Here is a 21,606-nt window from a genome sequence, read left to right as displayed (position 1 = left end):
CGTCTGAGTGCGATGAGCTGGACAGTTTATGTTATTAAATCAGTTGAAAACGTTAAATTGTGCTCTCAAAAACGAAAAAAAAAATGCTGTGGGATGTAAAAATTCCCAATCTCGGAACACTGGATTAACTTTTTATTCGTTTCCTAGACGGAATTGGGAAATTAAAAAAAAGAAATGAGTGGATAAAAGCTGTCAGAAAAATGTATGTAAATATTTATTATGACGAGTTGATAACGGGAACGTATCGAAAATATACAAACTCTTCTGTTTGTTTGCTATACTTTTTTTTTTAGAACATTAGATAACAAGCCGTGGCAGCCGAGTAAGAACACTCGAATCTGCAGTGTTCATTTTGTTGGAGGAAAGCAGTCTAACGTCGAAAACAGCCCAGCGTTTGTACCAACAATTTTTCCTCCTGTGTACAAAAAAATATCACAATTGGCTTTAGCTAGCTTCAAAACCACAAGAACTGGAAATGATAGACGAGACGAAGAACGATTAAATAAAAAAATATTAAATAAATAAAATTTTACTATAGGTTCAATATTTCAGAACAATACTTATTCCTTCAATTTAATATGCATATTTCTTTAAGAAATATATTTTCATTTTCCATTTTTTTTTTGCATTTAATTCGTTTTATTATTAATACGTACCTCCACTTTTTTTTAAATATTATGGCAATAGTTTTAGTTTTGGTAACTTTATGTAAAAGGTTGGGAAACTACACGCGAGAAAAAAAACAAAGACATCAAAGGAAATAAAGGGATAAGCTGGTTAAAAACAAAATATGTACACAAACATATTACATCTTAATATTATTATTGATTATGAAAGAAGATAATACATTATAATACAATAAAGGATAAAGCAAAAGGCAGGAGATTTTAAGAAACGGAACATGAAGTAATTATAAGGAATTCAGAAAGGAGGTGCGGTCATATTGGGAACAAGAAAAGAAAATATGGTCGAAGTCACCAATATCTTCTCAACTCAACACTCGCAAATATTACCTACTATCAACAATACGAAGAAATATTATCAATTTTCATGCCGACAAAATTAAAGGCATCATTAGAGATTAATGAAGAAATTGTTGTTGTTGTTGTTTACTTATCAAATATATTTAATGATGTTTCTTTGGAACAACACTCTTGCAATTCCATTGAATTATCTTGCAATCCATTATTTTTAATTGATTTTACTTTTTCATTAATAGAGGCAACGTGGGACGGTTTCAGTAAGTTTAGAGTTATTAAAGTAGTTAATCATTTCTAAGACATCAGGTTTTTCTTTCAAAGAGACAGAAAGGTTCGTCTTTTTGTGACCAACCAGAGCACTGCCATTTTTAGGTTCTGGAACTTGGAAGTCTTTTAATACATTATGATGAGTAACACGATCATAAACGTCGAGGTTTAGGAGGAGAGCGAGGTTTTAAGAATATGTACTGTCATTTTATATGAGGGATTAGTAGAATTATTTCGAGATACAGAGATACAGGAACTTCCGGAATTGTTTTCAACTTAATGCATCTGCGTATGAAGGCTTAAGAGAAGGAAAATATTTACTGGCTTCGACTTAAGACATGCAGCTCTGAGCCATTTTAACTTTGATTCCTGCCTGTCTCACAAATTCTGGACATGACTTATCTTTCGCTGAATGGGACCCTTCGACTTCACACATTACACAGTACAGGGGATCTTCATCTGACCTGTCACATGATACACCTGCAAGTTGACCTCCACAGTTTTAACATATTTGTGTCTTAGAACGACATTGAACTTTGGTATGACCATAACGGCAGCATTTATATCATTGTATCGTAGGATAAACATATACATATCTCTACTGGAAGAGTATTATAGCACATGAAAATCCTTTTCGGTAAAACTTGCCCATCAAATGTTATTAAAACTGATTCAGAGGGTTTCCAAGAAACCGAGTAATTAATTTTCAATTTTATCAAAATCTGTCCAGCCGTTTAGGAGTTTCATTACGAACACATGCACAGAAGATTTATATATATACCAGCTGTTTGTTTGCTGTATAGATAAATAGCCTAGATACCAACTATAGCACCATCTTCCGGGCTGATTTGTGAATCTAAACCACCCAAACGCATACAAAAAAATTTCATTCAAATCGGTCCAGCCGTTTAAGAACAGTTAATTGACATACACTCGTACAGTAGAATTACATATATAGATAAATATGGGGGCATACGGGCATGGACACTCACATTGTAAGAGTTGGTTAGGTAGGTTCTTTTCTTGAAGGACCTTAAGTGGAATTGGTTCCGAATTAGCTGCTGCTTTCATAATGCGGCAAAATGTGTAAAAACGCTCAGTTGTGGAATGGAAAGAGAGAAGAGAATTAGTTTAATTATTAGTGTTTCTGGCCTTCATCTGAGTTTTCTTAATACATTTAAGTAAAAATTTATTTTTTATATATTTCTTTAAATAAAGCTTTATTAACATCTGTTTAGCATTAAATGCTAAAATTGTACAGAATGCGAATATTAATTGAATCAACAATTCAAATTTTTAATTGAAACATTTACGTTATTTGAGAATCGCAAACGTTACGGGTAATTAATTTTTAAATAAATATAATCCTTTGAAAATTAATTATCTTAATTAAACGAAATTATCTCAATAAATATCTCTTCCGGGTTCTAAAAACACTTGAGTAATGTAATTTTCATTCTTACTCAACTAATTCGATATTATTACTGCTCCTTACCATAGTAACAAGCTTGGAAAGCTTGTTACCATGGCAACATAACTATCCTTTCTTCACGCTTAAATTATATCTATAAAATTCTCGTGTCACAATATTCGTTCCCATACTCCTCCGAAACGGCTCGACCGATTCTTATGACCGAGTCTGAGAATCGGCTACTATCTATCTTTCAAACCCCTAAGTGATAAGGTGTGTCTACACCAATTTATTTATTTAATTTTTAGACAAAATTTTTTGTTTTTTTATGATACAGCATATAAAAATACATACAACCCTTAATTTTCATCTATCCTCTACGATGAACCCCTATTTTTTGTAAAGAAACAGAAGGCATTACGTAGAAACACAGTTAGAATTTGTTTTAAATTAAGATTATAAAATCATATTTACTTATATTAATCTGATAGACGGTATTTTTTATGATATGAAAACAGAATCGTTTGCCTAGAATATAACCGTAAAGTGCAAAACAACTACGATACTAGTAGGAACTTGTAACTATTTAGTACTTCAATAGTATTATTGTTTCAGGAATTGGGAATAAAGTAATATTTCCTTTATGTCTTGAATTATTAAATACCATCATAAAAATGGTAATATTATCGTATATTAACTAATAATAACTTAAATATCCACACCTAAAAATAAAAAACATAATCCTTTCCTTGTAGTCGGTTAAAAAATACATAGTAATTGAAATAGAGCATCTTTCAATTTGACCATGACACTCTCTCCTGATTAGTCTATTGACTATTCATTGTAGTGTGCGTATGTACCGATAACACTGATACATTGACGGAAGCTTGCACACATATACTATAAACGGTTAGGAGAAATAGTGGGGCGCGTCTTCGTGGATTGCACTATCTTGCGATGCGAATGGTGCATTTTTGTTTCTTGAATAACGACCTAAAAAACCATGGTCATCTTATTTCCCCCCTAAATTCACTCACACTCACACAGCAGTTTTGGGCGGCGATAGGCAAAGGAATATCATGATTGGAGGCAAACCCGTTAGTCCGTACATTATATAATATACTTTTGATACTATTTTCAGTTTCACAGATATGCAGACTGTTTTTTTTATTTGTGGTGGATTTAAAAAACCAACAACTATTTATTAACATTTATTAATTCTTAAATTAGATTCTTAAAATATGGATAGTGAATAAATAAGAAAGAGTAATTTGACTTAATTAAAGAATTATTAAATTAAAAATTATGTTAATAAGTTTTTAACTTCACTTGGTGTTCGACGAATAATTGTCAGTGCATCTCCATACCCATTATTTTGATCATGTATAGCAGTATACAATTGTTCATAAATAGCCAATACCACTTCAAAGGCTCTTTTTTTAATCAAGGTTTTGTATGTATGACTAAGCAATAAGTTTAATTGGGGCAATATATATGAATCTGGTGCAACTAAAAACATATCAAACTTATTCAGAAATGCCCGGAGTGATGCAGAATCCATACCAGGAATAGCTGAAAGTGGCCCATTTATTTTTTCCTGTAGTATTGTGTAAATAGGTCCCATGTTTAAATTGGCAACTAAAAAACTAGCTTGTTCAGATGTTAATGTATCAATTTGAGCCTCTGACTGAGCCTGCAGTCTCTCATTATATTCATCAAGAATTGTATACAGTGAAAGTGTGCATTGAATGTGATAGATACAGTTTAACATATACACTGCCATATCTGTAGAGCTTAAATGACAGGCTGTTTCATTAATGGCATGAAGAAGTGGTTCTAAAATATGTGCAATAATCATCTTCTTGTCAGAATGATTAATATTACTAGTGACATTCATTAAACTTCTTAGGAAAGCAACCAAATCTGTCACTACTATAGATGGATTCAAATCTTGTGGAGGGGCTTTAACACCATGACTTAGTTCCTTTTGCATTTTATTGTCTAAGGTAACCAAGAAAGCATCTGAACTCTTTTTCAAAAGTTCATCAAAAATGTCAACTAAATGCCCTTTCTGAATATGAGCCTCTATTGTATCCTTGTAATATGTTATTAAATTAGTTATAGACCAAAGTGTTAATGGATCTTTATCTGGCTTCAGTATTAGTTCAGCTCTTACTTTTAACAAAGGACATAAAGCCTCCATAATGTTTGTCAGTGCTTCAACTATTTTAATTTGTTTATCAGGGATGGAACAGTGTTTAAATAATGTATTTAAATATTCTTTTTCAACTGGAAGAATTTGATATACCCAAGCCATAATGTCACCAATGTACCTTTTCGGTTCATTGGCATAAAACTCAATGGGTTTAGATCCATCAGTTCCTTTTGTTAAGGCATCAATAAAGAGCTGAACAACAACACCTTTCCTAGCATTGCAGTATTCATCAACTATATTGGTAAATAAAACTTGTCTATTTTCAAACTTAACTAATGCCTTAGGAATTAAAGGATTTTTAGGAGAATCAACAACTAGGCATGCACCAATAGTCCAATGGTATAATTTTTCTATTGCAGCTTCTTGTTGGAGCCCTATTATTTCCATGATATCAAAAGCCGGTGTTTGGTACCAACATTTGATAAGAGATTTGCAGTTGTCTTGCAATTTCTCAATATGGGATAAAGAATTAAAAAAGTTTGTTGACATTGTTGAGGTGTTATAAAGGTATTGATGGAGTTCTGGAGATACTTGAAAATTATCAACAAAAGCAGTAGCCCACATAAGTTTCTTTCTTGTTTTTTTTCTTTCGTCATTTAATTTAGTAGTTTGGACAATAATATGATGTGTTTTTGTTTTAGATTCGTTTAGTCTATTAGACATATCTTTAACTGCAACATCTAAAGTTCTCAAAGACTTGAGAAACAAATTTAATTTGTCTTTTACTTTACCATACTCTGTCAGAATAGCTTTGTTTACTTGTAAATCTTTTTTTTCAATTTCATTTACTAATGTTCTTCTCATATACGCAGAATCAGAGGAGCATAGTCCAGAAATTGTATACAGTGCGTCAGTATTGTCTGCTATTACGTGGCTGTCGAATATTTTGTTAATCTTCTGCCTGATAGGATTGCTATATATGTTTTCCATATTCAAATACGATTCACTATACTGAAAAGCAGTTTGTTTATAGCCTCACTTAATATATAGGTTTAATATTTCTCTCTTTTAGCAGTTTCATAAATTCAATAAATCGTTGGTTTTTGCACCTTAAAAACGACTCGTTATTTTTTTTTAGTTCTGATTTCTGATCAGTAATGGGCTTAAATCTTTTAATCGTAAATATATGAAAAATATTAATATTATTCGCAACTGTGATGAAACATAAAAATATCAATTCACTTCACTTTATTTATAATGGCGAGTGGCGACTTCTGTGTAACATAAATGATAAAAATATCTCTTAATTAAAAATTATCGATGACAAATGACAATGCAAGTGATTTTCCAAACATGAGTCATTTAGACGAATGTCATATTATATCATATATGTCAAAAAGACTAAACTCTAAGGCTAGCCGCACACACAAAATAATATTGTCAATGCAAGATTATCAATAATCTTCATCAATATATGGTCCCCGCACACTACACAATATTATTGGCAATTTTCATGGTACAATCTGAGTCAGTCGCTCCGCAACTAGATTATGTGCGCACGTTTAACCGGCATCCACACATGGCGGTCTCATTAGTATTTACTATTTAGTTCGTCGTTACATTTTCTACAAGATGGAGGTGATTGGAGTGACTGTATGTTCCTACGAATATAATAATATCCTTAGTTTATATCAAAAAGACGCAAGAGGTAACGTGGGCTCCGACTATCCCATAAATGTTATGAGGATATTTCTGTAGTCTGGGCTCGGAGGGGGAAATCAAGCTTAAGTTAATAAAGTCCCTTTCTAGACACTTTCCTGTACGTCTGTAGTTTAGCAGGATCTGTCCGATCGCGTCGATTAGCCTACCAATAGGGGTCGTAATAAAAAACAACAATCAAATATTGGATCTCAAACAAAATTACAAACATTATAGTTTCAACACAATGTCATTTAAAAAAAATCTTATACAAAATTTTAGTCTCTAACTTGGATCACAGATCGTATAGATCTCCTTTTTTCAATTTGCATATCAGTATTGTAATTATTTGTGATTGCACTCAATGTCTCTAAATTGCTAATTTAGTGCGTTTTCCAATTACAGAGCATTATGCGACTCAGTGCCGCACAATGCCGCATAATGCTGAAGCTTAATTGGAACGTGAATTAGTTTTCAAATGCATCAGCAGAGTGCGCTAAGTCAGTGTTGAAAAAAAAATGTTCTGAATAGAGTTAGCAACTTCATTAATGTATAAATAATGTGGTTAACAATAATAATTGGTTGAAAACTTTTTACGCTTATTTTAATAATCAAATTATTTCATTAACATTTTTTTTACTGAAATAAGAGAAAACCTTTATAGAATATAAGGTTTTAACAAGCTAAATTAACAGTAAAGTATATAGTTCCATGTAAGAAGACATCATTTACGTTTTGAGCAATTTTTTTAAAACGATTTCTAAAAAAATTATATACTTTTTCAAAACCATTGCAATGTTTACAAGAGTATAATCCTGTAAAATAAATTTGTTTACAGATCCGAATTTTAAAATAAAATTGTAATCATATTTTAAATGTGAAATATAAAAAAAGTAACTATTTATACCTTCATCCATACTTATATTTATTTTTTTAGCAGTATGAAATAACTTTAATTATTTTCAAAATTTACGACGAACAAAATTTTTCAACAATGAATAATATTTACTAACGAAAATTTCGATAAATGCCAACTTAAAGAAAAACACTGGTCAATTTTCTGTCACTGTGTTGGTATTTATTACGAGAAGCACGCGAGGGCGAGAGCATTTGTTTTGCGAGTGCTCAATTGTGCGAAGCGTTGCTGTAGTTGGAACATTCAACGTAGAGCATTATGCCGCAAAATGCGCTCTAGTGCTGTTATTGGAAAACGCACTTAGTTTCAATGAGAGTGCTTCTCTAATCTTAATACACACTATTATGAATTTTGGATATCTGTGGTTTGGTTTTTCTATTTTGTGACTTTTATTAACTTTATTGCGCATGGCCATTGCCCATTGGCCACACCACGCATAGCACTAAGCATACGGTTGTTATTTACTTCTAGTTCTACTTAATCTGTGTTTTTACTGGAGAGATTTTTTTTATTATTTATGTTTAACGTTTCTGTTGAATTGCTCTCGTTAAGTTTTTGTTGGGTGATAAAAACCTTAATTATTTTTGCGGAATCATTATTTAAAAGTTGTGTGTTTATAAAAGTTTGTTAAAAGTGACTATTAATGTTTAGGAATAGGTTAAAATCCATAAGGTTTATTAATACAAAATATATACATATTTCTAAAATGGCTAAGAGTTCTTTTGAGTATGTAAAAAGCTATGAACTTGACGATACACTGTTACCAAACACTTGGATTGTCGTAAGAATTGATGGTAAATGTTTTCACAAATTTTCCGAACATCACAATTTTACTAAACCTAATGATTTAAGAGCATTGAAATTAATGAATTATGCTGCTTATCAGGTGATGAAAGATACCCATGATATTTGTGTTGCTTTTGGACAAAGTGATGAATATTCATTTATATTTAATAAGAATACTGCATTTTATAAAAGAAGGGGGGCAAAGCTGCTTACAACAATCAACAGTAAATTCTCTTCTTCTTATGTTTTTTACTGGAGAAAATTTTTTGGAGATGAAATCCTGCAATATCCTCCATCTTTTGATGGTAGAATTGTATTGTACCCATCAGCAGAAAATGTGATTGACTACCTTAAATGGAGACAGGCTGATGTCCATATAAATAATCTGTATAATACTGCATTTTGGGCACTTGTACTACAAGGAAAACTTAGTCCAGCCCAAGCTGAAAAGCGATTATGTGGAACAGTGTCAGCAGATAAAAATGAAATTCTATTCAAAGAGTTTAATATAAACTACAACAAAGAACAGGAAATTTTTAAAAGAGGTACAATATTATTAAAGCTTCAGGTGCAGTCAGATATAATAAAAAAAAAAGTAACAGCTATTACTGACATTCATGAAGATATGTTGAAAGAAAATTTTTGGCTTAAATATGAAAACTTACTGGAACCAAAATCAAAAAAAGTTGTACATTATAATGGCCCTATTACAGATATTCTAACTGAACAAATATTAAATAGAGATAAATCAAAACCATGTAATTCAATAAAGATTTCATGAAGTATAATATTTTTATTTATTCAAAACTAATTAAATTTACAACATTCTATATTTTGCAATAGATAGTAGTATTACATGATTGACCTTAACATGACACAAACAGTAGTTAATAGTTTAAAGATTAATAATCAATGCCCTAAATAAAATTTTGCTTCATTATAAATTCTGTAATACTGTTCTCATTCTAGTTTACTTCTATTTTGAAGGCAAACAAAAAAAATTTTGTCTAGCAACAAAACTTTAAAAAATAAGGGAAAAATTATAAATATGTTTATAATGGAATGGTATAATAAATAAGTGAATTTAAGAATATTTTTTAAGGAGTCACATAGCTAGAAGCATTGTAGTTATATTTATAAAAAATAAACATTTCTAACAGTTGCAATATTACACTCAATTAATATAATTTGATAAATATTTTATAGATTGAACATTTTCTTGGTATTTACATAACAATAAATATGGAACCGTTATGATTTTTTAGAATATAGGAATGTAGTTGTCAATTTTGGCCCTGTGTTTTTGTGCAACACATTCACTGATCCAAACAATGTTTCGGCATTCCTGTTCCTTCAGCTTCAAGTATGAGTAAAATACTCCAAAGTGGAATTGTTGCAGAAAGGCCATAACATTTAAACTCACCTGTGAGGAAAAAAGAATACTGTAATAAATCAGTACATACTACAATATATGCAATTATAGAAGATACTGATAAGAGGGAGGAGGTATAGGTACCAAGTGAGACTTTTTTTTTATGCACTGTTAAAAATTGTGAGTAATGAAGTAAAATGTTAATATTTTAGATAAACTAAAATATCATATCAATAAAATTAATTGGTGAATAACAAAGGTGAATTCAATCTTAGCTTACTTCATGTTCAAAGAATTTGTCTTCCAAAGTCTTGTCCCCAACATTACTTCCTGCTCCTTCAAATAGGGCAGAATACTCGGCATAATATTCAGCAACAGCTTTCACTTGCTCATAGTCATCAGCACGTGCTAATGCTGCCAATCCGTCAGGGTTTAATTTACCACAGCGAGGATACAACTTAGCACGATCATCTTTAGAAAGTTCAGTTCCAAAAGAGTTGATTGTAATAATGATAGCGCGGCGATCAGCTTCAAACTAAAGGAGAACAGAATATTGTAAATAAAAAAAATATTTTGTAATATAAATTATGATGATAAGTTCAATTACTTGTTAATTTTCTTAATGAGTACAGCAAAACACTTACAGCCAATATTTCACACATGACATCAGCTGTAGTTCCTCCAATTTGCTTACAAAAATCATAAAAGGCTTCTAAATACGCCTTGTAGAGAGTATTACGAATGATCTCAATATTCATCTCATCCAAATCTTGCTCGCTGATACAGTCAACAAAAAATGGAGCAAGTGGTGTATCAACCAAAACAGCATTGTACAGCTCAGCAGGTGTAGCTGCCACATGAATAGCTTCCATTTGTTCGAACGAACCAAGTGGGTGACATTTAGGGATCAGTTCAGAGATAGGTCTCTGGTGAAGAGTACCCGTGATCAATAAGATTATGTTATCAATCATGTAACTGTAGGTGATGAAATCCAAAAATGTTGACATTGGCTCTACAGAATGATTACGGATATGTTGGAACTCAATGACTAACTTTTCACGAAGCTTGTCATCTATAGTAGATACGGCGAGAGGGCTCGGTTCGTTAGCTAAGAAAGTTCCATAATCGGTACCTTGGAGATGCAGTTTTAAGTCTGGAAATGAAATGAGTTATTTATACGGGTACTATATAAGGGGTCAGCAAAATATGTAGTATTTAATAGTACTTACCTTCCAGGGTTTCGCACTGAACCAAATTAAGGTAATCAGCCTGCTTCAAAATACCACATTTAAAACCTCGGCATAAGCCTTCTAAATAGCCTGCATCAATATTGAATATGCACCCCTTCATTTTCTTGTAAGAGGCCTCACCTGACAACTTAAATTCGACAAACACCGAAGCTAAGGGAGGATATTACTGAGAAAATGTACGCAAAACCATCGATTGATCATATGACAAACCCATAGACAATGATAGATGCCAATGCCTACAAATCCGTATAAACAAAGGATTGTCTATTATTCCGCGGCCTTCAAAACTTCTCGGATGTGTGTGATGTGATTCAGACTTCAGAGTTTATTCACTTAGCGCGACCTATGACTCCCAATATCAAAAATCCTTAACATTTTTGACCTAAGGAAGACAGGCTTAGCGCGACCTATGACTCCCATATTTCAACACCCAAAAAAAATACGTTTTTGGCATATGGAATTCAGAATAAATTCATCTCGTTTCTGAATCTTACCCTAAAATATTCACCTATATTATTGTTACGTTCTCGATTATAATCCTTTTTTAAATGTCTAAGATCTAGCTCTCTACGACAAATATTTGCTTACAATGGTATCAATAGTCTGTGCACACCATTAAATTGACTATTTTGAAGTGTCAAATGCCTTTCTAGTTTCTAGTTAGTCGCAAATAACAGAATAGTTCTGAAATTAAAAAGGCTTCAAATTTCAAAACGAAATACGTTTTAATTTTACTGTTTAGCAGCATGCAGTCTTTGAAAGGATTTTATTTTAAGACAGCTTTCCAAAGTATAGTATCAAAATATAATTTTTTGTATATATTATGTATATTTTATTTATAAATTAAAAATTGTGTTCTTGTAGGAGTTTGGTGTTTATGTTCACGAAATGAATACTCTCAGAAACCACCTCTGACAGAATTTGAGGAAAACGAGTCCAAAGGTGAATCTAAAAGGTTAGCAGAATTTCGAAAGAAATTAAGAGAAACTACACCAATACAAGATTTGGGAGAACAAGCAGATTTTACTCCTCCTAAAGAGGATCCCCTACCACCATGGCCTAATGACATTAACCCAAATACGGGAGAAGTTGGTGGACCTAGAGGCCCAGAACCTACAAGATATGGAGATTGGGAACGTAAAGGAAGAGTGTCTGATTTTTAAATGTTTTGTTGAAATTATTACATTTATACTGTGATATGATTTTAATGCTATTAGCTGTAGACCTCTAAAGTAGTTATAAATTATAACAATATAATGTTATACCTAGGTAACACTGAAAATGTTTAGAAAATGGAAAATGAAAAAAAATAATCTCCGTTCCTCTCTACACATCATCGCATTCGATAGAATCACTGAGATAAGCAGTGGGCCCATTCTTCCTCTTCTGTGGCATTTTCGTACGCTTTCACCGCATCTTCAGGACTCGTAGAGCGAATACCTTAAATTTTATCTTTAGTTCTTGGGAATAAATAAAAGTCACAGTGAGCCAGGTCACTGTATGGCGGATGACTCATTATCTCGACACCTGCCATAGTAAAATATTCAACAGTCCGTTTTGCGGAGTGCGCTGAAGCATTGTCATGGTGAAGGAGGATCCTGTTTCGAGGGTGCTGCTGTCGAATTTTTTCCAAGACAACAGGCAAACACCGATTGACATACCAGTCTGCAGTAACTGTCCTTCCATCTTCTAGCACAACTGTGTTTCGTAGCAATATATCCAGCTTTCATCACAGGCTTTCATCACCTGTGATGATGTCAAATACAGCATTTGAGTCACCGCCGTTGAACTTATCTAACATTTGGCGACACCAGTCCATGCGAAGGCGTTTCTGGTCGTCGGTTAAAGTCTGGGGAATCCATCTGGTACAAAGCTTCCTGACGCCTAAATGTTCGTGTAATATTTTTTGAACTTGACTCATACCAATGCCTAGGCTTGCCCGTATCTGCTGATAGGCCACTCTGTTATCTTCCTCTATCATGCGTCGCATAGCACTGATGTTATCTTCAGCAGTCGCTGTTAAAGGACGTCCCTCACGCGGATCATCATTGAGATTGCTACGTCCGTTAAACCGCGGACGTAATGTAAATAGCGGCACGAGATGTAGCTTCATTAAGAAATGCTAATTGCAGCCTATCATAGCTTTGTTGTTGAGTAAGCCCACAACGAAAGTCATTATAAATCATTGACCGAAAATTTTCTCGCGTTAGGTAAAAAAAAAAAAGGGTGCGTGTACTTATGTACGCGCGTAAGAAGTTATACTTCTTTGGCATTATTAAAAATAGTTTTTGATTGCATGCAAATAATTAATTACAATTAAATAATCAAAGACTGGAAAAGGAGTCATTAAAGTCAATAAATTTCAGTTTACATTTGAAAAATTAATTAAATAAATATTTATTATTATTCTCTTACATTAAACAAATAAAACACTATTTATCTTTAAAACATTTTTATTTCATTATACTATTTATTTTTAAGTGACTGTCTTCATCAGAATTTCGGTTTGTAATTTTAAATTAATCATTACTTGGTTGTGCATCTACGAGGCTTCTCCAAAACTAAAACTACTACTTGCTTTCTGCAACAAATAAGAGAATATTAATTTAAGCTCTGTCCATGCAAAACTTGAATTTTTTTATAATTCATATTATAAAATTTTTAACACATTTATATTAATATAATTATATAAATGTGTTAATAATATAATTTGTAGCACATGCTACAGACCTGGATAGCAACTTTCTTTTATTCTATTTAGAGATAGAGATAATTTAAATATAATACCGGTGTCTTCCTTGTAGGTTTCTTTGGAGTTGTTTGGGGATTCTTGTTGTTCAGTTCGACATGATTTTCTTTAACCTTTCTTTAATCCTACAAAATAATGAAATTGTTAAGTTATGTTGTCACTGTTGTGCACACCTTTGTTTGGCTTTTTAGTATTCAAGTTATGTCAAAACTGATTTATTACCTTGTCATTGTTGGCTTTATTTGCTTTTGGGATATCAAATGTTTCCAAAATGATTTTATTTGTAATATCCTGAAATATATAAATAACATCTATTAATTTAAGTATCATGGTGAGTGGTTCGCACTCAGGTATTAAGGTGTATTATACCCACTGTCCATTATAAGTGGGAATGGGCTCACTTCTGGCTGGACAGAGTTTCGGTACTACAAGTGCAACATGGATGTTTTGAGGTATTACAATATCTCTAACTACCTGTAGGGGAATAAAGTACTGTTGTGAGCATATGCCTATGCTTGAAAGGTTGAACCTTGAACATCACCATACATCATATTTATAATTAACATTCCTACCTCGACACCATCACAATCAAATTCATTGAAATCTACTTCAAACCGTTGCGGTATCATCTCTGCCATATCCATTGTGTCTCGAGAAGGTGATGGTGGCTTTGTTCCACCTCCAGTTTTAGATGTTTCACGGCGATAAGATGACAACTCTTTTTTTGTATTCAATTTAGTGCACTTCCACTGATTCATCAATTGTTTTTTGTCTCTTGTCCTTATATTTGCTAGATTAAATCTGAAAAATTACATGTTTTGATTAAATAATGTGGTCATTTTTTTGAGATGCAGGTACTTATTAAAATGTTTACTTCTCTGTTATATCGCTCCAAGCCTTCATTTTCTCCTTATTAGTATTCGTGCTTAAATCTTTGTTCTCAATTATTGATATATAGAATATTTCTAAAACGTTGCTGTAACAAACGCAATAAACATAAGCAATGAATAATGGTTCATGTTTCAGTTTTAATCAACAATAATACTCGATAATACCTACGGATAGTTAACCTCAATTGTATTGAAGCACTCAGGAAGGTTGGCACAGTTTTTTCACAAATATTTTATCATATTAATTAGTTTTGATTTAGATATTAAATTTAAATCACTTCTGATTATAATTCAGACGCACATATAAAATTCGCACTTGTATAATGAAAATAACTAGATACATAGATAATCTTTTATTTTAAACAATAATTCAAACTCCTATATTTGTTTAAAAGGTAAATGTCAATGTCAGATGTCAATTGTCATGGATATTCAAAATTCTTGTTAAGTTGCTAAGCTAAGAAATAGAATATGCGTGAAGTTAGCTTATATTCTATTTCTTTTGTAGATTGCGCACGCTATAATCACACTCCGAATTTTGTGTCATAGGTGCGCGCGCATCGTAAAATTTCACTCTCATCAAATTTTCATAACGCGCCTAAAGAAGTATAACTTCAAAAACTTATTATTTATTCTTTACCTTTATGAAGTATAAAGGTGGGAACTGACCAACGTTACGAGGTGTAATGTAACACGTTACATAGCGAGCATTCGTGCAGTCAGTACGTCGTGTTACGGGGAATCAGCGAGCAACGAGCCGCTCGTTGCTCGCTTTGAGTGCTCCACCCGGCGGTCGGTTTTTCTGTTACGCGGTTCAGTCAGTACGCGTCGCACGTCGCGAGTGATCATGATTATGATTTTCTATAAATTGTGTCTTTTCTAAGTACTTTTGGTCCAATTAAATTCAACAGTTCTTCAAAATCGAGACATGCGTACAAAGTTTTTATACTGTCCAGTAATCATTCGGTTTTTTAATATTGCAATCAATAACAAACCACCTCATACGCCTGTGTTTTTAAATAAGTTTGATGTCCAGTAAATTTTTTTCTTCTTAACTTGGATGAAACAATAATTAAATAGAATGAAAGATATCAACACGTCCTCGCTGTTGGCCATCTCGTGAACACTGGCGGCGAAAGTGGAGCACAGAGTTTTGACGTGCATGTTACGCCGATTTTAGAACACAGCGTAACATGCTCGATGCGAATGCTACATTACACCTCGTAACTTTGGTCAGTTCCCACCTTTATTAGGTTCATTTTCACGTGTAACAAGAGTTTTAGATTTGCCGCCAATTCACAAAAACAAATGAATGCAATATACTACATTAGGTTACCAAAGAGTTCTAAAATTGAAATTCAAAAAAGTTTTCATTAGCAATGTTTCTAACTGGCCAGATAGACATTTTCAGTGTTACCCACGTATAGAATATTGTACAGCTTAGAAATAATAATAGTTTGTGACAGTTATTTAAATATGGCTGTTACCAAATAGGATATAATTAAAAAAGGTAATAAAATGGTTTCATTTATTAAGTTTTTGAAGCTTTACCAATTGTTTTAGGCATTTTCTTATTAGTTGAATCCTCAAGTTCCTTAGCTTTATAGTAATGTGGAGCAACATCAAGTAACCATTTGCTCTCTATTTCTGTTACTTGCCTCATAAATTCTTTGGATGTAAATACAAGTTCATGATATATAACCCATCTTGGTAACTCCTCAAATAGTGCACTATTAGGATGTATCATGACTGTCTGTAAAAAAGAAAATTAGAATTTAAATACTTACTAAACGAAAATTCTTTTGTAAAAAGTTTATTAAGGGATTACAATACATTTGCCTTGAAAAACTCAAGAAAAGACTGCTATACTAACAAGTAGGAAAGGAGTTCTTTATAAATGACATAAGATTTTTGGGACAATCGCGCTCCTGCTCGTGTGTCCTAAAATCGCCAGGAGCGCGATAGCGCTCCGCAGGGAAGGTCGTTGGCAAATTATATAATCTACTTGTATAGATTTTTTTAAAAGTCTGTAATAATTTAGGAATTGCGAAAAGATTTTTTCCCCTAAAATGTAAGAGCACAAAACTAGTTAAATGGTTCTTCAAGTAGTGAGGAAAGGGATATCGGGAGTGAAATTGTAGTGCGCTCACACCGCGTAATACAAGTTTTGAGTGCAAGTGATAGTAGTGACGAGCAAGTATTTTTTTAACTACCAGGACCAAAACATACTCCACGTGATGACGCAAAACTTATTGATTTTTTCAATTTGTTGTTTTCGGATGCTCTTATAAAAACAATGATTTTTTAAACCAACCGTTACGCCACACAGTATTTCCAAGATCATCCAATTCTGAAAACTCAATCGCGCGGAAAATTGGGGAAGCCATTTACCATACCAGAAAATTTGGGGTTTCATTGCCGTTGTGCTTGAATTGGGCATCACAAGGAGGCCAAGCATTTATTCTTATTGGATAAATGATTCATGTGCCAGATTTCAAGTGTTAGTAGATCACACCAATTTGGTTTTTCGGTAGCATTATATACCCAACCAAGAGTCGAGTCTATACGCAACTGTTGATTGTTTGAATCTCTTGTAGGAACATATGTTAAGGCTATGATGAAACAATATTTTCCGAACAAAAAGCATAATAAGTGGAGTTTAAAGTTTTGGATGCTTTGCGGCTCTTTACCCAAATATTGCCTTGGATTCTATTGCTACCGGGGTGCTAAATCTAGTCGACAAAGATGAAATCAAGGATAAAGGTCTGCCATTTGCAATAGTAGATAAACTGTTATTGATGGAAAATTACCTGAACAAGGGATACCATCTGTTTGTCTGTTTGTCTCTGTCTGTGTTCACGAATTTTTACACTAGTGTTGAACTTGCAAGATCCCTTTATCAGAGAGCCACATACTTAACAGGAATTATACTCAGAAATAGGAAGCTTGTTCTAAAGGAAGCCAACACTGCAGAAGTAAACGAGCCCAAGTATTTCAACAAGGATCAGAGCTAATTGTTTTTTTAGAGATAAAAAGACAAAGATAAATCCGGTTATTCTGATTTCCACGAACATCGATACGACAAATATAACTGTCACTAAATAGAGGCAATTACGAATCATGTTTTTCAATTATAATAAATTGATGGGAGGAGTAGACGAGAGCGACAAAATGATGTACACCTATTTGGATGAATGGAAAACCTTCAAATATGGCTGAATGCATTATATATTGCATAACGAGAAAAATTCAGACATAAAATGTCAAGGTTGAAATAAACATGTAGCGTAATTCATGACTTAGAGGAGCAATGGTGCTCCACAAAAATAAACCAGGCCACTCACAACTACTTCTTCCCCTTGGACGTTTGGTTTGGAAAAGTTTCCAGGGCGTAATTTACGACGCTGTGTGGTGTGGAATTAGAAGTGATGTGAAAAGGAGCAACCTTATTTGTGCCCGATGTGAGAATGTAAGAGACTTCATAGAGTTTGTGTAGGAAAGCACACCTGTTTACTTATTTACTTTTATATTCTAGTTTTTGTTTTATTGTCCAAGTTACTATAAATAAATCAGAGCAAATATGATTATTATAAAAATTTGAATTTTTTTTGAAGATATACAGATATTTCGCAGTATATGACATCAAAATAGTTGATTGATTGATTGATACATGAGTTAAAACCTATGGCACTCAAACGGTTAATATAAAAAAATCTGCATAAATACTTACTTGATTATGTTTTACTGTTTTATAATGCCCTCCTTTAGAAAACTTTGCAATATGATAAAAGTATCCTGCAGTTATTGCTTTACGAATATTCATATCTTCTGTTATACTAGATACCATTTCAATTTCTACCCTGTCCATCAATCCAGCAAGCTGTTCACGGACATCCCGAGCTCTCTTCATGGATCTATACTGTATAAAGTTTTCATAGCACCACTGTACAGAAAAATCAGACTCAACCCATTGATTATATACATTCATAAGTGTTAAGTGGTCACCACTTGGATGAAAAAAGTTTTTTCTAGCTGTGTCGGCATGAATTATTTTGTCTTTGGGTCTGTAGAATACTGAACTATTAACAGACAGCATAGCTGCTATTGTAACTATTTCTTCGGAGCATTTGTACCTGCAAATAAAGTCATCAATATTAATAAGATGTCATAAATTGTAAGTTACTAAAGGTAACCCGGACCATACCCTAATTTTCAATAGCCTTAGCTACAGCAATCCCAATCTCAATGAATTTTCAACTATATCGAACATGCATACAAGAACGTCAACATCGGTATCGCTGTTACTATTCGATTTTTAATTTATTTGTTTTTAAACAAAGTTGCAGAAATTTGTCTGTCTCATTATACCAACAAAATTACTTACTTTTCACTGGCTAAAAGCATTTTTGCAAGCATAGGATCTGTTGGAAACTCTGCCATTCTTCTTCCTGCCTTGGTTAATTCACCATGGTGATTAAGTGCACCAAGGGCATATAGTTGTTCTAGTGCTAAAACTAATGTCTCATGTGGTGGGGGATCCAGGAAATCAAAATGTATTAAGTCATTAATTCCTAATGCTTTTAATGTCAGAACAGCATTCCCTAAATTAATTCTCTGAATTTCAGGAACAGTGTTATCTTCTAGCTCATATTTATAAGCCCAAGCAGTGTACAATCTGAAGCACTTTCCAGGTGCTACTCTACCAGCCCTACCAGCTCTCTGATTTGCAGATGCCTTAGAAATAGGTACAACCATAAGACTCTCCATTCCAGTTTTTGAATTAAAGTTATTTTGCTTTGCAAAGCCAGGATCAATAACATAAATAATATTATCTATAGTAAGAGATGTTTCGGCTATATTTGTAGCCAAAACAACTTTTCTTGCTCCTTCAGGTGTGGGTTCAAATATTTTTGCTTGCATATCACTTGGAAGATTTGCATATACAGGTAATATTACAAGTTCCTTTAATTTCTTTCCAAGACGCTTAGTCCTTTCTTGTAACATTTCAACACAAGTCTCAATCTCCTCTTGTCCAGTGAGAAATACAAGAATATCACCTAGTGGCTGCGTAGCATGTATCTGTAACACTGATACAACACTAGCATCTATGTAATCTGCTTCTGGGGCCTTTGTATAATAAATATCAACAGGAAACCTTCTACCAGGTATTCTAAATATGGGTGCTTCATCAAAAAAGCTTGAAAATTTCTCAGCATCAAGTGTCGCACTGGATATAAGTAGTTTCAAATCAGGTCTAAATCTAGTTATATCTTTTACTAATCCAAATAAAATATCTGTATGTAAAGTGCGTTCATGTGCTTCATCAATTATCATAACACTGTATGAAGCAAGGTCCGGTTCAGAAAGAAATTCTCTATGCAATGTTCCATCTGTCATGTATTTTATTACTGTTCTATCTGATGTGCAATCCTCAAATCTAATGCTGTAACCAACTTCATTTCCAAGTTTAACATTCATTTCTTGTGCTACCCTGGCAGCTACAGACATTGCCGCAACCCTTCTTGGTTGTGTACAGCCAATTTTTTTTCCTTCGTTAGTGAAACCAGCCTCATGAAGATATTGAGGTATTTGTGTTGTTTTACCAGAACCAGTTTCACCCTCCACAATCAAAATCTGATATTTTTTTATAGCCTCTATAAGAGAATTGCGAAAAGGGAAAACAGGTAAGGATTTTTTTGTTTCTTCTATAGTCATCCTTAATTTTTTGTATTCTGATACCTCCTCAGCTTCCTTTTTCTCTTTATTGCCTTCAAGTTGTAGTGCTTGTATAAAATCAATTTGTTCATCCAGAAGCAGCTCATATTCATCTTGTGCTTTAGAATCTTTTGCACCAAATTTAAAGAATGCTGACTTAATTTGTTCTTGTTCCCATTTTCTTTGTTCTGCATGTGGTAGCTTTTCATTTTCATCAACTTCAATGTATTCACCTAAAAGATATAATTATTATTTTTAAATGTCTCCTTAACATTACATAAATAATAGACATATATTGAATATTTACCTTTTTCTCCTTTACCCAGGTCTTGAGGCATGTGATACCTTTGAATGTTCTCCAACTCTCTTGCTTTCTCATGTTCTTTTGCTAATTTTAAAATAGTTTTTTTATGTTCTCTCTCTTTTTTTTCTCTTTCAGTTAAACTGTAATCAAATTAGAGATTATTAATTAAACATTTTGAAATTTTAACAAACCTTAAATTCAAAGCTGACAAAAATTCCAATTGATATATGTATATGTAATTTGTTATTGCCTTATTGATAAACAATTAAATTCATACTTACATGGTTTCTTCGAAAAGATATTCATCATCAGCAATATCATCTTCAAGTTCAACAACTTTATCATCTTTCCTTTTTTGCAAATATTTTCTACGGGACTGAATACGAAGCTTTGGCAATAGCTTATCTCTATCTTCAGCTTCTAATTTAAGTCGTTTGGCTGCTTCCTCGTATGACCTCTTACTTGAACTCTCAGTAACTTTTTTTACTTTCTCTTCATCTCGTTTTCTTAATCTTGTCGCAAATTCATCTCTTTCTTTCAAATCCTTCAAGCGACTTTCTTCCACACTATCAGAATCTGATGAAGAATAATGCCTTTTGTTATGCTTGTCCATTTTAACGTAAATTATATTTTCAAGAGCTCAGGTTGTTCCATTCAGTAGAATATCAGAAAAAATATCTGTTTCGTTGCGGTCATACAGACTACTGCTAAATCCTACAATATGATAATAATATTTTTATGTACAAATAATTTAACTTAAAACCGTGTATTTTATTTAAATTTGCCAATCAATTCATTCGGCGAACTTTCCCAATTATAATAACACTACTACACGTTTCTAAATTGTTTATCATTTTAGATAAATATAATTAACTTTAGTTATAACAACAAAACTCAATTCAATCCAAATTTTTTTTTTTTTTTTTTTGGAGTTTATGGCCTGGTATCTAGACCTTTAGGCCAAGTCTTGAGTATTTTTATTCGGTTTATTATAATTTCCCCACTGTATTTTTGATGAATTTATATAGAGGCACGTAATAGGATCTATTTTTTAACATATCACTCAGTAGGACTGTTGATATTTTTTAAAATATCGGAGTTTCGATATATCGA

General features: G+C 32.8%; 5 protein-coding genes across 5 annotated transcripts; 2 read left to right on the top strand and 3 right to left on the bottom strand.

Moving 5' to 3' along the window:
- Positions 1–3,853: 3,853 nt before the first annotated feature.
- Positions 3,854–6,093, bottom strand: LOC125056894 (conserved oligomeric Golgi complex subunit 6). Its single transcript, XM_047660234.1, has one exon. The coding sequence runs from the start codon at positions 5,801–5,803 to the stop codon at positions 3,962–3,964; it is 1,842 nt and encodes a 613-aa protein (XP_047516190.1). The 5' UTR covers positions 5,804–6,093; the 3' UTR covers positions 3,854–3,961.
- A 1,756-nt stretch (positions 6,094–7,849) lies between these two features.
- Positions 7,850–9,001, top strand: LOC125056912 (probable tRNA(His) guanylyltransferase). Its single transcript, XM_047660273.1, has one exon. It carries the CDS (start codon positions 8,071–8,073, stop codon positions 8,992–8,994), a length of 924 nt encoding a protein of 307 aa, XP_047516229.1. The 5' UTR covers positions 7,850–8,070; the 3' UTR covers positions 8,995–9,001.
- On the bottom strand, positions 8,976–11,064 carry LOC125056908 (V-type proton ATPase subunit d). The gene is made up of 4 exons (XM_047660266.1): positions 10,815–11,064; positions 10,230–10,738; positions 9,866–10,120; positions 8,976–9,636 (listed from the first exon to the last, which is right to left on the bottom strand). Exons 1-4 carry the CDS (start codon positions 10,933–10,935, stop codon positions 9,475–9,477), a joined length of 1,047 nt encoding a protein of 348 aa, XP_047516222.1. The 5' UTR covers positions 10,936–11,064; the 3' UTR covers positions 8,976–9,474.
- A 401-nt stretch (positions 11,065–11,465) lies between these two features.
- On the top strand, positions 11,466–12,032 carry LOC125056923 (succinate dehydrogenase assembly factor 4, mitochondrial-like). Its single transcript, XM_047660285.1, has 2 exons — positions 11,466–11,624; positions 11,700–12,032. Exons 1-2 carry the CDS (start codon positions 11,582–11,584, stop codon positions 11,996–11,998), a joined length of 342 nt encoding a protein of 113 aa, XP_047516241.1. The 5' UTR covers positions 11,466–11,581; the 3' UTR covers positions 11,999–12,032.
- A 3,956-nt stretch (positions 12,033–15,988) lies between these two features.
- LOC125056886 (pre-mRNA-splicing factor ATP-dependent RNA helicase DHX16) lies at positions 15,989–21,398 on the bottom strand. Its single transcript, XM_047660214.1, has 5 exons — positions 20,775–21,398; positions 20,497–20,633; positions 18,859–20,422; positions 18,205–18,607; positions 15,989–16,227 (listed from the first exon to the last, which is right to left on the bottom strand). The coding sequence occupies exons 1-5, from the start codon at positions 21,104–21,106 to the stop codon at positions 16,006–16,008; spliced, it is 2,658 nt and encodes an 885-aa protein (XP_047516170.1). The 5' UTR covers positions 21,107–21,398; the 3' UTR covers positions 15,989–16,005.
- Between the last annotated feature and the right edge of the window lie 208 nt (positions 21,399–21,606).

Source organism: Pieris napi, chromosome 15, assembly GCF_905475465.1.
Source record: "Pieris napi chromosome 15, ilPieNapi1.2, whole genome shotgun sequence".
Classification (NCBI taxonomy): domain Eukaryota; kingdom Metazoa; phylum Arthropoda; class Insecta; order Lepidoptera; family Pieridae; genus Pieris; species Pieris napi.
This window is presented reverse-complemented; position numbering and strand designations above follow the sequence as displayed.

Excerpts from the sequence above, each read along its gene's own strand:
- LOC125056894 (XM_047660234.1), bottom strand. The coding sequence starts at position 5,803 with ATGGAAAACATATATAGCAATCCTATCAGGCAGAAGATTAACAAAATA.
- LOC125056912 (XM_047660273.1), top strand. The coding sequence starts at position 8,071 with ATGTTTAGGAATAGGTTAAAATCCATAAGGTTTATTAATACAAAATAT.
- LOC125056908 (XM_047660266.1), bottom strand. The coding sequence starts at position 10,935 with ATGAAGGGGTGCATATTCAATATTGATGCAGGCTATTTAGAAGGCTTA. Across the intron at positions 10,739-10,814 it reads TCAGTGCGAAACCCTGGAAG|ACTTAAAACTGCATCTCCAA; the intron begins GTAAGTACTATT and ends TTTCATTTCCAG. Across the intron at positions 10,121-10,229 it reads TCATGTGTGAAATATTGGCT|TTTGAAGCTGATCGCCGCGC; the intron begins GTAAGTGTTTTG and ends GTTCTCCTTTAG.
- LOC125056923 (XM_047660285.1), top strand. The coding sequence starts at position 11,582 with ATGCAGTCTTTGAAAGGATTTTATTTTAAGACAGCTTTCCAAA. Across the intron at positions 11,625-11,699 it reads TTTTAAGACAGCTTTCCAAA|GAGTTTGGTGTTTATGTTCA; the intron begins GTATAGTATCAA and ends GTGTTCTTGTAG.
- LOC125056886 (XM_047660214.1), bottom strand. The coding sequence starts at position 21,106 with ATGGACAAGCATAACAAAAGGCATTATTCTTCATCAGATTCTGATAGT. Across the intron at positions 20,423-20,496 it reads CCTGGGTAAAGGAGAAAAAG|GTGAATACATTGAAGTTGAT; the intron begins GTAAATATTCAA and ends TATATCTTTTAG. Across the intron at positions 16,228-18,204 it reads AAACAGTAAAACATAATCAA|ACAGTCATGATACATCCTAA; the intron begins GTAAGTATTTAT and ends TCTTTTTTACAG.